The sequence below is a fragment of the Cupressus sempervirens genome, chromosome 8, assembly GCF_028749045.1.
Source record: "Cupressus sempervirens isolate cs-2001-9-10 chromosome 8, ASM2874904v1, whole genome shotgun sequence".
NCBI classification, from domain to species: Eukaryota; Viridiplantae; Streptophyta; class Pinopsida; order Cupressales; family Cupressaceae; genus Cupressus; species Cupressus sempervirens.
The window spans coordinates 106,473,253-106,492,744 of record NC_143125.1 but is presented as its reverse complement, the minus strand read 5'-3'; the positions used below and the strand labels follow the sequence as shown (position 1 = coordinate 106,492,744).

The 19,492-nt window shown below is 37.1% G+C and overlaps 1 protein-coding gene across 1 annotated transcript in view; it reads right to left on the bottom strand.

The window, feature by feature from the left end:
• The window catches only part of NUDX23 (nudix hydrolase homolog 23), a 64,841-nt gene that overhangs the window by 15,644 nt on the left and 29,705 nt on the right, over positions 1–19,492 (bottom strand). The window contains exons 4-6 of the mRNA XM_089796892.1: positions 16,196–16,331; positions 15,930–16,070; positions 15,153–15,211 (exon numbers count right to left, since the gene is read on the bottom strand). Coding sequence (XP_089653018.1) covers positions 15,153–15,211; positions 15,930–16,070; positions 16,196–16,331 — 336 coding nt within the window. The remainder of the gene's footprint in view (positions 1–15,152; positions 15,212–15,929; positions 16,071–16,195; positions 16,332–19,492) is intronic.

The window sequence follows — 19,492 nt, the reverse complement described above, 5'->3', positions numbered from 1 at the left end:
CTCTAATAATGAGTGTCAAATGATGTATAATAGAAACTAGCGCTTACACGGTGTTTTTGACATTTTGGAGTTGGCAATCATAAACATTTTGTTCTACACAACTCGCTTATTCTAAAGAGATTGTTGGCCTACAAACCAAGTTCATTTCTTTCTTTCGATACTTCCTCTGATTCTAAAATAAATCTCCCTTTTCCTTACAATATAACTTACGTTGATAATATCGGTTGGCACCGTGATGCTACTCCATCTATGGGATGTTACCCGAATCATGTGGCAACCCTTCATGTTCTGTGCAGAGTTTGATCTTTAATCTTTCCATCACCCTTACTAAGCCCTCATCTTTGATTCTCATGTTAGTGGGTCCCTTCATGTTTGCGTGACATACCATTTCCAAGTATATTAATCACACTCTCCTATTACTACTGCTTCTTATTCTATTAATTGCTTTTGCAATATCAACTAATGATCTTTGTCAAACATCATATTCTTCATTATATAGGGCATACCATACTCTTTACTATGTTTGGTGATGGGGTCATTTCACCCATTAATGTTTAAGTATTTGAAATCTCCCTTTTTAATAACTTAGTAACTTTTCCAAGGTCAAAGGTGTAATTTAATCCTTCTTTGTGCAGACCTTAGCACCGAATGGGAAATATGATTTTCGGTTGATGAAAGCATGAAACCCCCAAACAACATCAATGAGATGTGTGTGCATCGACCAACTATGCCAATCTTCGCTTTCTGAAGTCCGATGGACAATCTGATCAAGAATTTGGTGAGACCAAAGATTATCTATGCCAAGATCCAGCGTTCTGGTCTTGTTGTAGCACTGCATGCTCATTTAAGTATAGCATGGGGTATGTTATAGCAAAATGCTTGTTCTGAAGAATAACCAACTGGTTAACTTTGAACATCTACTCAACTGGACCCTGCATTAGAAAAATGATTTGAGAACGTATAGGTGGGCTGAAAAGGTCAAACAGTAGCCATTTGTGGAGGCTCCAAGTATAATGCACAGTAAGTAGTTTGATATCTGTTGTGAGGTTTTCACACATCGCCCCAAAATCTTGGGGACCCCCTTTTTAATCGCCTTTAGGGCCAGTGGAGAAGGTTAGATGTATTTTTCACCCGGTTTCAACTTGATTTTCCAGAGCTATCAGTTCTATCCTTAGGCCGAATAAGTTCAAAATTGATTTCAACTTGGCAGGATAAGATTGTGAATTTTGTACTTAGACGATTTCTTTTGAAAATTTGGATTTAATTGTAAATTTGAATGATTTTCAAATAAGGAAATTTTTCGTTAGACTTAGGTTCTTGGAAAATCTTATTTTTTTTTTGGTGAAATAGAATTTAATTTTGTAAGATGAAGTTAAATTGCAAAATCGATTTTTACTTTAGAGGCAATTTTATTTTTTGTCATAAAATTTTAATTATTTAGCAAAATCGATTTAGAGGAAAATTGCAAAAATTGGCTTTAATAGATTAAATTTGCCTTGAAAGCTTTTGGTATTTAATGAAATTGGTAAATTAATATTAAGAAATGGCTTTTGGTTAGCCAAAATTCAACTTCAAGGATGTATTAATTAGCAAACCCTCATTAAATAGAAATTTTTAGCATCCCCAAGGCACCATTCAATTTCGTTTTGCAATTTGTGGTTAATTAGTAAATTAAAAGTGCAGTTTTCATTTTAGAAAATTAAAATTTTGGCAAAGTATTTAAAGTGGGCCACTAACTTAGCTTTAATTTTGGTTTTTTTTTCCTCTATAGGACCAAGTCGGCCAGCCTGGGAAGAAGGTGAAAGCTGCTATAAAGGGAGTCCCCTCCCATTTCATTTTCATCAATTCATTTGCTCCTCATGCTTGGGCGAATTTGAAGCAAGGGCAGATTTCCAGACTTGGGCGAAATTGGTGGAAGGCAGTTTTTTGGCGATTTTTGGGCAATTTCTCCATTGCCATTGTTGAGCGATTTGTCTAAGGGCCAGATTTTTTGCGTTTTTGGGGATTTTTGCTCCACTTTGTGGGCTGCGATTTGTGCCCTAGGTGGCAGATTTTACAGATTTTGCTCCTTCTTTGCTTGGGCGAATTTTGTGGAAGGGCAGATTTTTTTTTTTTCATGCTTAGCCGAAATTTGTGGAAGACAAAATTCTGATTTTCTAGAGGGGCCGCAATTTTTATATCAGATTTGGGCAATTTTGTTGGGAGAAGAGATACATATGAAAGTTTGATTTTTGCATAGAAGGCAAGTGTTGGATAAGCTTAGAGGCTTTGTTTTCTAATTTGCAAAGGGATTTGTAATTCTTTGATGTCATATCCCGGGCTCCGAAAAGTTGCTGTAAGATTATTAGTTAAGGTGAAAGTCATCATCTAGAGTTGCAAGGAGTGCTTAAGCTGACATCCATTCTTTCGCTCTTTTCTAAGAATTGCACTACTTGGTTCTTCTTGCCTTTTGGTCCACCACTCTACCATCCCGTAATAGGGCGACGAGCATGGAGGATGATAGTGCAAGTAAGAATCCCAAGCGGGCAAACGCTAAGACAAAGAGGATATGACGCCCAAAACTTCCTTCTTCTCGAAAATGAAGAAAATAACCGATACTAATATCGCTACAGTGGACATGATACGGATGAGGGACAGACTAAAGGAAGGACAATCCCCCTTGGCAAAGAGGATATACAAGAGCGGAATTGTACATGCAGCAGCTTTTCCTCCTACTTTGCCTTGTCCGGAGTTGATTATGAAGTGTGCATCCAGATTTGATCTAGACAGTAAATCCATCATTTTTGGCGAAGGGAAGAGAGTGTTGGCCAACATTGGCGAACAAGCAATTGACGAGACATTTAATATTCCCCAGAGCAAGGGCATGACTGTTGTAATGGTGGATCAGGCGGCCAAATCATTTCAAGGTAACCAAGAGGCCTACTTCTTACATCTAAAGCGGAATTGGATACACGAAGGAAGGAAAGGAGTTAACAAATCAACAAGGCTTACAGTGGCAGATTTCAAGCCGGAATATGGCGATCTCATTGTTCTTCTCAGCCGGATCATGGGCCTAGCTCAAGCTATGCAATTCGAAAACTGGATGTACTTCTTCATTGATGAAATTGAAAAGGGAAAAGGAAAATTTGATTGGGCTAGGATCATAAGTGAAAATTTAGAGTTGCAACTTAGAACAGTTCAAAACCAAAGGCAATTCTACATGGGATCCTATCTGTTTTACTTAATTGCTAGATTGTATGAGAATCCGGGACTTAGGGCCTTAGGAGAGATTGGTAATGGGCCGGGGCAATATTTGGTGCATGAATGCTATCCGCAGCTTCATTTGCACAATAACAAGGATTACAAGATGTTTTGCGATGCATTCGCCATGAAGACAGTAAGGGTATTACAAGGGGCGCCTGCTAAGAGACTTTCATCAGAAGCAGAAGCAAGGATTAAGAAGTTTGGGAGTTGGTTCATCCAATTCCCGCAATTCACATACATTAGAGTGGCAGGAAGTACAGTTTGTCCCAAGAGGCTTCCAAGATACCCGCCCGACAAGGTAGTTTTGATGGAATTGGCTAGGTAGCTTGAGCACTATGATAGAGTAATGAGGAATGAGGGGAAAACAGGCGTTTCCTTCTCAATTATAATTGGCAATGATAGTTGCCCAAATCGGGCCGCCTTTGAGGCTGCGGAAAAGGAATTGGAGTGGTATCATCTAGGATGGTACAGAGCAAGGCAAGGATTCGACCCTGTTGGTCTTATCAAGGCATCTCATGGAAGCGAATTTAAGCATGTTCCCACTATAGAGGACTTTTGGGCCAATGCAAAGGATGATTTTCACGTGAGAAAGCTAGCTTTCTCGAGATTGTCGGTGAACATGATGAGAGATATCAGATGGAGAGGCCTTGATATTCCCGATCAATTGGAGGATGATCGTAGTGTGTTGATAGAAGACTATGAGACAGTAGTTGGAACAGAGTTGAATCCAGTGGATTGGGACGATCATCAGGATCCTTCCTTGGAGGCAGTCACAAGGACAATAGATTTGCATACCGAGTCGTGGTATAATGCCAAGTTGAGAAAGCTACAAAGACAAAAGGTTCTCCTTACTTATGAGATGATGAAACCGAAGGAAGGTCTAGTAGAATCAATCGGACAGAAGGGTGAAGGAAGTGGCCGGCAATCGGAGGCAGTTAGAAATAGCAAGAAGAGGGCTTTGGAGGTAGAGAAAAGCCAAGAACGTTCGGAACCTCCAGCCAAGAGACAGCGGGCAGCGCCGTCAAGGGAGAGTATAACTAAGGCTAGAAGCCAAGAGGTCAATTCAAGTGATAAAGGGGCCGCAGTGGAGGTGAGCTCTGATTCGGAATCAAGTGGCTACAGTGAAAGTACGGAGTACTCCCCTCTCTCGGAGAACCAGCAAGGAAATATGGCAGAAACTAGTAGAGAAGAAGATGGGCCGATTGATATTGAAGAGATAAGTCAGGCGTCTAAGGCCGTTGGTGATGCTTTGTTGGTCGAACCGAATCCGGATTTGGGGAGATGCACTGCACCACTATGGTTAAGGCAAATGCTTATGCCGAGAGGCGAGGTGGTAATGGCTCACGCAGTTGATGATATCCAAGGACTAATAGAAAAGGATGATAGCGAAAACCAAAAACAGATGGCAAATACGGTGGCAAGGGTAATCAGAAGCGACAGTGATGGTCACCGAAGGGTTCAGATTGCTATACCAACAGTCAATAAGGCAGCGGATGAGATTGCAGCCCAGGAGTACGAAATAGTAGAACATAATTTGAGAAGAAATACAGATGATATGGAATGTGAGGAGGTTCAGGAAGGCATAGCATCAATCAGAGAAAGATTGAGGAACGTAAACGAAAGGCTAGCTAAGTTCATTGCCTTAGCTAAAAGAACAAAAGAAAAGGGAAGAATTATATTAGAAGATCATCTTATGTAAGCCCAAGTGGCAACTTTCTCTTTCTTCTAGAATAGGACAAGTGTTTGTTTCTGATTGGCCACCATTTTGGTGCCTTCTCATTGGTTGCCACTTTTGCACTTTTTTTCATTGGTCCATTGATGAGGTGGCATCTTCTCATTGGCCGATGGGGTGGCAACCCTAATTAGGGTTTTTGGATCCAATCTGGATCGTCGATCTTGTTTTGATCTCTACCGTCCATTGTATTTTGGACCTCTATATAAGGCCATTGGCTCTCATTTGTAAAAAAAAGGGGTTGGAGAAATTGTTGCGAAAATAATACCAAAGTGCTCTCTTTTTCATTGCATGTTGACTAAGAACATTGGGTGTTATTGCATGTTTTCTACTTCCACATAGTTAAATTTTCTTTTCAAGTTGAAGCAATTTCATTTCAAGTTGTTAGAGTAAGAGTAAAATAAAATGGATTGTTGCATGGTAGCTTTGGTAGATGTTTGATAGGGGTCAACACTAGGCCACTAGCATCCTAGCGGCTGGTTGGGAGGCTTTGTGTGGTGATCTAGTTTACTTTCCTTTGAAGCGTTGCATCTATGGAGGTAGGGCCGCTGGTTAGCCTTCATTAGATTCGATCCCCGTCCATCTGCTAACCTTCCATTCTTAGGAGTAGGAGTAGTTGAGCAGCCAAATTTCATGCTTAGAAGAGGTTAGTTAGAGAAGTAAACCAAAACATCGGCATTCTCACCTTCCATCGCCATTCACCCTACATTGCCATCATCGTGCCATCAACATCATCTAGCATTCACACCGAACCACCATCTCCATTTTCTCACCAAGATCCAAATTTTTCTCAAACAAGAAAACGTAAGGCCGCCTACGTGATTACCAGCAAATCACATTGATAAAACTGAGCGAGTATCCAACGGTGTAAGGAACATTGGAGTTATACTCATGTCCCATGAGAGATAGCTTTTCAAGAGAGGAATTGTGTATTTGATATTCTGTATCAAGCATCCAATTACTAATATGTTATGTAGTGACACGAAACTCGCATCAACAATATCAATGATCAAGATTGTTCAAACACAAAACTTCAATGCTCAACACTCATTATCAAAGTAGGTTTACAAGAATGCAACTGCGACTAAGAATAACGACCATAGGAATGTCAAAGTGTTATAGTCAACACAACGTAATTGGTCTACCATCTTCCAAAATTGGGAATTGAAGGAGATAGGAGGCCCCAGATATAATTGCGATGCTCAATCCAGAATTCCAATAAGGGGGTTCTAATAAAGAGTCAATGACATTAATTACATATAATCAGTAACTATGTCATAATGAAGAAGGTCGTTGAACTAAGCATTATCGAATGTGACTAACCAATCAAGCATAAATATTACAATCAATGAGTTGGGACTCTTTAAAGACGCCAATATGGTTACAAATGTGCAGGAGAGACTAACAACTCGAGCATCATGATGCATTGAGGTTAAACATAGGCAAGCCAGATGATAAGTCTTGCAGCTGGCAAGCTTAGACACCAATCCATCTTGTGTATAGAAATTCATTCCAAACTCGGGCAAAAAATACATAAATCGATTTAAAGAGATGTTAGAAAACTTAGAACAATTCAGTATTTTCTAAGACTCCATTGCCTTCCAAATTGCAGGTCACAGTTGTAGTCTTCAAATGGTGTGAGATTGTTGAGAGACTAAAGCAACACCATTACTACTTGTTGATATCGATTTGTTCCTTCTTGTCATTCCATGCTCATTTATGGTGGCAGATGACTCTCAATAGACTATAGAGAAGAAGACTTTTGGGACCCATATTTATTGCAAAGGTCACTTCTTATGATCGTAGATGTTTCGCAGATGAGTTCCACACACCATAAGAGATATTCATTGTGCCCTTGTAAGGGATGAGATGTCTACTTTGGCTAAGACATTTATGTGACCTCTTTCTGGGATCTACTTGCTTGTAGATCATATTTCCTTTTGATCTGATCTTTTTTGTAACCTAACCCAGAGGGGTTCGAACTTCCTCTATTTCCATCAATGTTTTAACAATGGCTTTCCTCCACTTTGGATGTTTGTTTCGATCTACTTCTTAAGATATGTATTTTTGCAGCATCTCTTGCTTTCTTCCATTGCAATTTGGCTCTGATACCATGTTGAGTAACATGGGTCGTTTTCTACAAATGTACTAATATTGCCATTTAAATTGATGTGTTCCAAATGCAGATTTGGATCTCATATAAATATGAGAGCAGACACGATGAGACATGTCTCTATGGTGTAATCATCACTTAATAATATTATATTAACATAAATAATAATATGTATAACAATATATATATAATATATATATACAATAATATATATGTATTATATAAAATAATATATATATACAATAATATATATGTATCATATAAAATAATATATATTATTTACCATGGATAAGTATATCTAGGAAATGATGATTTACCAATAACAATAATGTATATCAGATCGAATCAATCCAACTAAAGCTACAACTTTAACGTAAAGTCCTTGTTAGGAGATTGTGAATCTTCGTTAGAAGATTCCAACTCTGTTAGGAGTTGTGCCAACCCTGTTAGGAGTTAAAAGGAGGACAACTGAACTCACTTTCCAAATAGCCTTAAAATAGTCTTCACTAGACAATCTTCTCGATAAGCATATCCAAGATTTGAATGGACTAAACAGCATCTCCTTTGCCAAAACAATTCCTTTGAAGCTTACAGTACATCCAAATACAAGTTCAAATACAAGTTTGCATAACCAAACATCACAATGCATATGACTACATATGATGATTTATCACAAGGAAATGACCTTTCCTTTATACCAAGTCCTAAAACAAGTATTGAATCAGCCTTGAGGCTTTCTCAATTTACAATGATAACATAGGACATCATTAAAATATTGCAATACACATTACATTACAATCAAAACTCTTTCCATGATGATTTTATCAATAGTCAGCCTCCAAGGAATCATATGTTGAACGGTCTTCGCCAAACCTCACAGAATGAACATTTGTTTTCACCATCTGAAACATAGCGTCCCAAACATGTCACTAACCATCCTCTGAGCTCTCTTAACCAAATTCCTTCTCGGCCAAAAGATACAGTAGATTTACCAATACCTGCTTTTCAAAAATTCTCTCTGAAGGCTACCTCCAGAAAAAATCGCATAACTCAATCATATCTTCATATCTCTTTCTGTGCACTTAACTGTAGCATCTATAAGCATCTCTAAACATATGTCTAAGAGCGCACATCCCAACTCGTTGACCATTGATCTCATGAAACGAATCTTCCTCTACAACTCCAATAATCTTCACAAAACAAGGTATATGTTGACATCAATGACAAACACTGTCATGAATGCAACATATAAGCATTGAATCATGTCTCCAACAATGCTAACATACTCCCACATAGGATATCATTAGCATTCATGCTAATAATCTCCCTTTTTGGCATTGATGGCGACAAAGATGAAAATCATCTAAGTACCATGAATACCAAATATATTTCTTCCTCATCTGCCCTTTTACACCCCCAATCATGTTGCCCATGAATGCAAACATATAGTAACCAATATGTATATGGAAGGTGTTAATCACCCCCATTCACCAATGAATGCATTACTCTCCCCCATAAGGAATAACCTTAACAACATCAAGAATGTATCAAAATACTTGTTTTCATGTACTAATCTCTCCCCCATTGACATCAATGACAAAGACATGATTATGTCAATTTTCTAAGTTCAATCATTTCCAAAACAATTTGTTCAAGCTCAAGTGTCCAAAGAAATTGTTCATATACCAGTACCAAGAGTCCTCAATGACTCGGCTCAAACATAGATACTCCCCCATAGGATAAGCATCAAGCATCCAGTCCAGATAAAAGAAATAGTGCTCTGCTACATACTAGACTGATGCAATCTCTACATCAACTACTCTGAAGTAGGTTGGGGCATAACCCCAAACATACCTCAATTACTCAAATGTATCCTTAGCCAAGGGTTTTGTAAATATGTCTACTATTTGCTCCTTTGTGCTAACATATTCCAATCTGATTTTTTTTTCTGCAACCTTCTCCCTCAAAAAGTGATACATAATAGATATGTGATTTGTCTTTGAATGTAACATTGGATTCTTTGACATACTCATTGTACTTGTGTTATCACAATGTATGATAATACGCTCAGTAAACTCAATTCCAATGTCTTTCAGCATCTGCTTCATCCAAATAATCTGATTACATTTATTTGTTGCTGCTACATACTTTGCCTTTGTTGTACTATGTGAAATACAATCCTATTTCTTGCTCAGCCAAGAAACCAGTTTTCCTCCCAAGAAGAATGCTCTACCACTGGTACATCCTCTTTCTATCATCCACACTTCCTTCCCAATCAACATCAATATACGCACACAATGTGAAATCATGTGATCTGTCATACCATAAACCATAATCAGGTGTTCCTTTCAAATATTTGAAAATCCTTTTTACTGCTGCAAGGTGTGTCTCTTTAGGATTTGCTTGAAATCTCGCCACAATTCCGACTACATTTGCAATATTAGGTCTTGAATGTGTGTCAAATACTACAATCCATCAATCATAGATCTGTACTTTGTTTGTTCTGCACTAAGGGATTCATCTTTGCTAGATAGCTTACATCCAGTTGCCATAGGTGTTCCAACAAGTTTACAATTCTCCAATCCAAATCTCTTCAACAAATCTCTAAAATACTTAGCTTGTGATATGAAATTCCATCTTTATTCTACACAATCTGCAATCACAAGAAGTATTTCATCTCTCTAATCATACTCATCTAAATTCTTTCTTCATTTCTTTTGATAATGTCTTGCTAGCTTCATCATTACCTCCAAAAATAATGTCACCCACAAATACTACAACAGTCAGAAAACCATCTTCATTCTTTCTCAGATACAAATTACTATCAGCATTACCTTTCACAAATCCCAAAATTGTCAAATGTTTATCCAATCTTGCATACCAAGCTCTAGGTGCTTGTTTTAGTCCATACAATGCCTTCTTTAATCTGCAAATCATATCTTCTTCATCTATCAACGGAAAACTATCTAGTTGTTCAATGTATACCTCTTTTTCAAGATCTTCATTCAGAAAAGTTGATTTAACATCCATTTGATAAACTTTAAAGTTCTTGTTAGGTACATATGCCAAAAACATTCTCATTGCCTCTAATCCAGCAACAACTGCAAAATTTTCTTCAAAATCAATTTCTTCTTGCTATGAATATCCTTTACAAACTAGTCTTGCTCTGTTTCTCACAACTTCACCTTGTTCACTCATCTTGTTTCTAAATACCCATTTAGTTCCAATAACATTCTTATCTTTAGGTCTAGGAAACAATTCCCAAGTCTTGTTCTTTTCAATCTGCTCTAATTCCTCTTTCATAGCTTTTATCCAGTAGCCATCTTTACAAGCTTCATCAGCATTCATAAGCTCAACTTGAGAAATTAAACACAAAAATTCTTCACTAACCTTGTTTCTTGTCATAACACATTTGTTCACACTTCCAAAAATTTGTTCAATGGAGTGATTCTTTGCCACATTTCTGTTAGGTGTCACTTGCTCAACTCTGATTTTTGCTCTAGGTTTCGATCTAGGTTCTCTTTGTACTTCTTGTAATTCAGCCTGCAAATCAGTGTCAGTTTCATTAAATAATTCCTGCTCAACATTCTGATTGTTAGTCATCCAATTAGTCTCTACATTAGAATTATAATCAAGTATCCTTTCTTGAATTCTAAACCTTTCATCAACTCTCGCATTAGCACTTTCAACAATAGTCTTCGATCTCTGATTAAAACACCTATATGCTTTTCTTTTCAATGAATAACCAAGAAACATTCCTTCATCACTTCTAGAATCAAATTTTTCAATATCATCATCCCTCTTAATATAGCATTTTATTCCAAAAATTCTAAAGTACTTCACAATAGGTGTATGTCCAAACCGTAGTTCATAGGGTGTCTTACTTGCACCTTGTCTAATGTGCACTTTGTTCATAGTGTATACTGTTGTGTTCATTGCTTCTCTCCAAAAATATATGTGTTGCATTGTTCTCAAACATCATTGCTCTAGCTGCCTCTGTAACTGATTTGTTTCTTCTTTCTACTATCCCATTCTATTCCAAAGTTTTAGGGCTAGAACGTTGTCTCTCTATACCATTATCCTCACAAAAGTTGTTAAATTCATTTGAAATAAATTCTCTTCCTCTATCAAATCCCAAACATTTTACTTCAAACCAAATTCATTCTCAACTCTATTCTTAAATATCTTGAATTTCTCAAAAGCTTCAAACTTCTCTCTAAGAAATGCAACCCACATCATTCTAGTGTAATCATCAATAATAAGCATAAAATACCTTTCACCATAAAAGGCTCTTGTTTTTGTAAGACCACTCAGATCTATATGTATAATCTTCAACTTCGCTTAAGTAGTAAACATTTTGCTTGAAAATGGAATTTTCTTCTGTTTTGCCAACATATATTCTTTGCACATCATGTTAGTAGGTTTCACAATCTTAGGCAAATCTCTAACTGCAAATGTAGTACTGGCCTTCACAATGTTATCAAAGTTGCTATGACAAAATCTCTTATGCAATATCAGTGTAGTCTTTCAATCAAGAGTAATAGATCTATCACAAAATCTCTTGCTCAACTATTGCTCTTTCTTCTTTTACTTCTTTTTTTTTTTCAGGACAACTTGGAGCAAAATCCGACTTGGGTAAGAGATTTTATCTTTTAGATACCCTTATCATCGTTTCTTCTAGCCAAATCATCCCCTCCATCCAAAAGTTTGATTTTAGCTTCTACGTGAAGCACAATTTGTAATAATCAAAGGGTTGTTCTTAGCAAAATTCTAACACCTCTGAGGATTTTATCCTTGCGAGATGGCAAATTGTATTGAGAGTTGGGCAAAATTACAACACATAAGAGGATAAAATCCTCAAGGGAGAGCGGGTTTCACCCTCGCTAGAGAATAAAGAAACCCTTCTTCCAACTACTTTTTCACTCATCTCCTTCTCTGTTCATTGCCTTTCGTTGATTTGAATAGGCCAACATCATTTTTCACACTTAAGCCTCCAATAACAAAACCAAATATGTCCTAAAGCATGGCGGAATCTAGGGAAAAGGGAGGATGGAATCCTACCTCCACAAAGGATAAGTTTTGATACCAAAACTATTTAATGCCTCCCATATTCCTTCTATTTGGTCTTTTCCTTGCATCGTTTTCCTTCATCGAAGTTTGGTAGCACCTAGTATGTGCCCATTATTGGGTTGTAGGCCTCTATCGTTGAGTGGTGGAATTCGTAATGATGAGAGGATTGAATACTCGTGTGTCAACGAAATCTGATTGTGGTAGAGGATTCTCCAGAATTCTAACTTCATACTCTAAGGCGGAATTGGTTGTGATAAGAGGCTTTTGAATGCTCCCCCTTCCTCCAAACTCTGACCGAATTCATCGAACATTGCTCCATGGAATGGTAGGATCACCGTGTCTCAGAGAGGAGGTAAAGAAACAAGATGGAGGATAATTAATCCTCATGGAAGGGCAGATCCTGCCCTCCTATGAGGAATCCTATTTCCTTCCTTTGTGACCATCCTTTCCTTAATCTTCAGCATTCGCCCAATCTAAAAACTCCTAGTGCTGCAGCAAGAATGCAAAAGAGGGGTCTCCATTTCAATGGGGTAGTGGTGTGAATCTACACAATAGGACATGTATAGAAATGACTCCTAGGACATAATCTCTCCTGCAATTCCAAGCAAATAAGCTATACTAGGTGTATGAGGTGAGGGAACTAAATTATAGAAATGTGAAAACAAATGAAGCCATATGAAATGAGGGATAATGCCATCTTGCCATTTTTTCTAGCTCTCCCTCCTCAAAACAATTAAAGATCGATAAAAAGAAAGCCCCATTTACAATTATGAAAACTCTTAAAAATAAGTTCAAACATAGAGCCATCACAAATAATGGAAACTTCCAAATAGTTACAATATAGCAAATGAGGCCAAAACCAAGGAAAAATCCTAAACTGTCAATGAAACAAGTGAGCAACAATATTGGGGCCCGAATAGGGTACAGTAGCCCAATGAGTTGGTGTTTGCACATGCCAATAAGCCAAATCACCTCCAAATCATGAAGCTTACCACAAGCCAACTAACGTAGTCAATAACAAAATCAAGACAACTAGGCATCACTCCATCTACACATAAATACGAGGGCCTTTAATTGTCAATGTGAGCATTTTCTCACACTACCAAATGTGTAGTCCAGCTATAAAAACAGAAAAAAGACTCCAAGCGTTCACAATGTGGAATTCAAGAGTACAGATATGCTTTCTCTTGCCTTCACTTAGAGCCCACATACTCACTAGCGAGCTCTAAATCACAAAATACTTTGGTGACTACAATAAAGCTTTCGAAAGAAGTTCACATGTCTATCACTGACAAAAAAATGAATTATCACTGCATAGGGACAATGCCAAAGAGGAAGGAATCACTAAAAAGGCAAGATATTGCTTCTGGTGAAGGTAATGCTGTCAACAATGGAAGCTAATCTTCTGCCAATGTTAAAATCAGCTTTATCGCTACCTGCAAAACTTTAAAAAAAGGACTAAAGGAATATGGTACGCATCACCTTTCAAAAATAATGTTGATCGCTGCCAGGGATATATCTATCACTAGTGAAAGATTGGGCTGGTCTCTGCAAAACAAAAAAGGCAACTCTAAGTAATAAGTTGTTGCAAAATGAAAGTTGGTATTGCTGGTCAATGATTGAATGCCTGATCAAAAACCGAACACTTGAATTCAACTGTCACCAGGAAAAATAGGTAAGCTGACCACAAGTGATGATGGTGTCAGTTCACATAAATGGGCATGTCTCTGTCAAAAGACAGAACACTCGGAAGCAGTAACCAATCCATCTGAGATTAAAAGATAAACAGGAAATGAAACGGTGATAACTTGCAGGGAGATCTTCAAGGGCCAATGAAGGCATCAAATTGCCTAACACAAAGCGTGATCCCTATGACTGATGAATGCAGGCCTCTCTGATTGGCAAACAGAACGAAACTGCCAATGAAATTTATCACTGTTGACAAAACAGAAAACAATCAATAAAGAGGCAAAATACAATTTTGATGAAATTCCAAATTCGATGATATTTGCAAAATGTTGGATGGAACAAAATCCGCAAAATAAGGCTAGATTGAGGCAAATCAAATGCACTTTCAGAATTATGTCAGATTCACCAAAATATCTGTAGCATAACAATCAGGGCACAGATTGATGCCACAATCTCCTTAGTTCCTCATATTCTTGGACAAAAACTCACTGGGACTTCTCTGATACTGTGTAGATGCAAACAGGAGACTAAAAGCTGCAGCCTTGAAGATCTCGCCAAGAGAAGTCCACCACAGGATGAAGCCAAGAAAGAATGTTGATTGATTAGTAAATGGATGATTTATAATGAGTACAACAATCTACTTATAAAGGAAAGGCAAAAGAAAATGAAGGGCACTGAATGAGACGTGTCCCAGTCATTTGCAAGGATGCAAACATGAGACTACAAGCTGCAGCCTTCAAGATCTCACCAAGAGAATATGACCACAGGATGAAGCCAAAAAAGAATGTCCATTGATTAATCAATGGATGATTTACAATGAGTACAACAATGTACTTATAGAGGCAAGGCAAAAGAAACTGAAGGGCACTGAATGAGACATAAGCTGCAGCCTTCAAGATCTCACCAAGAGAATACGACCACGGGATGAAGCCAAAAAAGAATGTTCATTGATTAATCAATGGATGATTTACAATGAGTACAACAATCTACTTATAGAGGCAAGGCAAAAGAAACTGAAGGGCACTGAATGAGACATGTCCCAGTCATTTACAAGGGTAGGGTAGGTAAAGACAACTACCTGGGTGCAGATTACAATGCACATAGAAAATATTAAATGACAACTTGTATCTACCTAAGTTAAACTTGAGCTAGAGTAAATTATATTTACTCTAACAAAAAATCAATCTCCCATAAAGAAAGACAACTAATGCTCAAAATGCTTGTTATCTACCATTGAACTTTCCTAAAACACCATTAAAGCAATTACACTCCATAATCATAGCAACCAAGTTTTAGAAAGCATACCTCCTTTCAATTGTGCAATAGTGGAAGCAAAATTTACCAGCCTTAACATCTTCAACATACTGCAGATTGACAATCAAAAGGATAAGTGTAGTTGAAGAAATAGTAAAAATGAAAGGAAACGTTGAAAAAAATACAGAAGTTTAATAGGCTACCACTAAAATTACAATAAAAACTAGTTTCCAATTAATTTACAGACCATGCAACAAACCTTTTCAATTTTATGCTTCAAAATAACTAGACTTACAAACTTGAACATCTGAACTAACTCCTTTACTTATGTAGTTAAACCTTGACAAACCTTGTCAAACATGTTTTCTTTTTCCCAAAATAATCCTGACCATATATTTAGAACTTGCAAGAATTTCTTCAAATATGTTTTGCAAGTTATAAAGATATTCAAGCCTCTTTTTGGAATTGATTTTTCACACTGCACGTAGGTAAATATCAGCATTGCTGTTTAATATCAATCTCCTATCCATATAGTGCCCATGGTGTGGTGATAAGAACAAATGTCATAATCATGACATGGGTTTAAGCTCTGATGGACATACTCCAGTTCTTAATTCAGCTGAGATAGTGTGGGGCTGCTGCAAATATACCTAGATGCAAACTCCTTGTTTATTTTGATATATATATATATTCCCTATATTCCCTATATTCCCTACCATAAGTCTATGATCTTTGCTCAATATTTGCATGATTTTCTAGTAAAGTAATTAATGCAGCCAGAAAAATGTCAATGTCACATGCAAGGCAGAAACATTAAAACATACTCACCATTTTCAATGTCACATGTACTGACGAAAATGCTAAGGAGCCAAATGGTATTTCATCCAAGCTGAACAATGCACACTCTAAAGATTCTGGGCCTGGAGAAAAGTTAGGTATCTTGAATTGAGCTCGAAAAATAACATAGCTCTGTGCTGCATAAGAAACACAAAAGCAAGTTTATGGCTAATAAAGAAAGGTACAAAACAGAAAGGTGTAGGAAAATATATAATATGCAACACTAAATAACTCTACAAAAATGGAAGCTTCCTCACTTGTCCAATAAAGGGAATGTCAAGTTGAGCAAATGGTGAGACAACTTCAACTTCTGCGCATGCTTCCTCCAGTGTTTCTCGAACTGCTCCTCCTACCGCAGATTCCCCCACTTCAAGAAAGCCTGCTGGAAGGGTCCTGTAACAGTCCAATATTAGGCAATTTAGAACAATGAATTCTTGGAAATTATTTGATTCTAAATAATGGAACACAAAGTTCCTGAAATGAGCATATCATCAACAGTTTTTCTCCAACAATTGAGGATGAGACGTTAAGGAGAAGAATAGTAATATTTTTACCATTATCATAGGAAAAACATTACAACCTCAAACAATATGAGCCACCATCTAGCTAAATATTCTTTCGTGAAACCAGCAATTGTTGTTTGTTTGTTTACACTTGAAGCACCAAGTTGCTGAAATGAGCATAGCGTTTATGGTTATTTAAAAAGAGAACAACAGCCACATTTTTACCATCAAAAAAGAAAAAACCCTACAGCCTCAATTGTTATTAGTGGATCAGAATGTTGAAGAAATTAAATCATGTCATAAAATTCTATGCAGTCCTCTCTGAGAAGGAGAAAAGAAGTGAAAGAACTAATCAATGCAAGCTGAAATACTTGGGATAAGAATACTTCGTTGTAAGGTATTGACCATTTTTGAAGGTCTAATGCACAAAGCATAATAAGACTTCTAAAATGTAACAAAGTGACATGAAAGAAAATGTACCTGTGATCATTATAAATATTTTGAATGACAATTTATGAGCCCCAACCTTTAGTTAAATAATCCTTCGTGACACCAGCAATTGTTGTTTGATTGTTCACACTTGAAGCACCAAGTTGCTGAAATGAGCATATCATTTATGGTTTATCTTAAAGAACAGCCACGTTTTTACCATCAGCATAGAAAAAACCCTATAGTCTCACTGGTTATTAGTGGATCAGAATGTTGAAGAAATTAAATGATGTCATCAAATGCTAGTGTCCTCTCTGAGAAGGAGAAAAGTAGTGAAAGAATTAATCAATGCAAGCTGCAATCCATAGGATAAGAATACTTCATTGTAGGGTATTGGTCATCTTTGAAGGTCTAAGGCACAAAGCATTATGAGACTTCTAAACTATAACAAAGTGACATGAAGGCAAATTGTATCCGCAATCATTAAAACCATTTCAATTACAATTACCATTTTTTTCATGTTGTTGCAGAACTGTGCAATTTAGACAACAGAAACTTGCAATGATTAAAAAAATTCAAATCCAAAAAGCCATTGTCGTTGTTACAAGATTCAAGAATTGGCAGATTAACGGATTTCTAGATGATTGATTGATTAACAAAGGAATAAATGTGTTCCTTATAAAGAATTACAAGGACGTTGTTTCTAAAAGAAACGACGTAGACTGAAGATGAAATTAGAAACAAAACTTAAGACAAGATAGGAAACATTCCTATCTGGACTGAAGACAAAAGAGATAGGATAGGAAACATTCCTATCTAGACTGAAAGACGGACTACAGACAAGTAGTTGACCATTATAGAAAGTATTTAACTAAGGAGATAATATCTTAATACCCTCTCTTAATGGTCAATATACGGATGTCAGAACTTTCCGAGATAACTGAGACCCTCCCTGGATCTACAGAATGCTGAAACCAAGAAGCTTTGCTAGAAGAGTGCTATGACTCAAAACAAATTGCAATTACAAAACTTCGTTTTTGTGGAAAAAACGGTAAAACCCAGAATCTCACACAACCTTGCATATTACAAACAACATGAAATGATTTTTAAGGAGAAAATCAACAAAGCCAAAAAAACAGAAACAGATTCAGAAGGCAAAAAATGCAGCTTCGCCTTGATCAGGAAGCTTGACAACTTGTGTTGTTGTTTCCTGCAGCTCCTTCAAATATTTCCATATTTCTGTAGCTAACTTGCCAGAAGGAATCTGTGGTAGCTAATCATCGATAACAAAGAGCTTGAGAAGCATAACACTCTCGATTGCGATCATCAAACTTGTCCTATTCTGCTTGGTTGGAGGTCGGACGAGTCTCTGTGCCTAGAACAAGCTCATCCAAATGACGATACTTGAAGATGGTTAACATGCGCTGCTTCCAGTGGTTATAATTGTGGCCATTGAATCATAGACTACCCTCCAACATCATATTAGTCAAAGATGCCATTTCGAAGAATTCAAGTACAAACTTCAAGACTGAAATTCAACAGGCACAGATTTCAAGGCAAAAATACGGAAAACCCAAAAGAATCAGAGAGTGATCCAAAAGAGAGCTTAAAAAACCCAAAAGGAATCTGCAATCACAATGGAAATCCACTGTCCCGAAAATCAAGGCACAGAAAACAAGATACCCAGAAAATTCTAACGAAGACCCAAATAAGGTCTCGAAAAACACACCACAAATTTGCAAACAAAAAATTTGTCCGGACCCAAAAAGTAGGGTTTCGGGTAAAACCCTAGCCGTCAGCTTTGAAGGTCGACTGAGCAAAAAATGGTGGTTTTACAGTTGACTAGTGCTGGAAGGAGATCACGGCACGATGGAGGCAGAAAAAAAACGCAAAGAAACTCAGAATACCGACGCCTGGAAGTCACATGAACGGGTAAAAAACACGACCATAAACCGGCAAACGTCGGACCTAAAAATCGCAGAATTGTAGTGCGGATTTTGAAGATTTGGATGACGTTGAATGGCAGATGTAGGCCGACCATACACAGAGAGAACCCACAGGTATGGAAGAAACTCAAACCCAAAAATCACGCCCAGAAATCATGGTTTGGTAGCCAAAAAATTGACCCAAACAAAATTGCGATTTTGAGTCAATTTGTAGACCCTTGATTCAAACAGATGATACAAAAAACAAAAACCCTAGACAGGTTTTTGTTAAAGATCATAAATAATTCCAAAAAATCTTAACAAATAATTTCAATAGAAATTATAAATTTTTTGAATAAATTTGAAACATTGGCTCTGATACCATGTTACAAGATTCAAGAAGTGGCAGATTAACAGATTTCTAGATAATTGATTGATTAACAGAGGAACAAATGTGTTCCTTATAAAGAATTACAAGGATGTTGTTTCTAAAAGAAACAATATAGACTAAAGACGAAATTAGAAACAAAACTGAAGACAGGATAGGAAACATTCCTATCTGGACTAAAGACAAAAGAGACAGGATAGGAAACATTCCTATATAGACTGAAAGACGGACTACAGACAAGTAGTTGACCATTATAGAAAGTATTTAACTAAGGAGATAATATCTTAATAGTCGTTTGTATGAGCATTT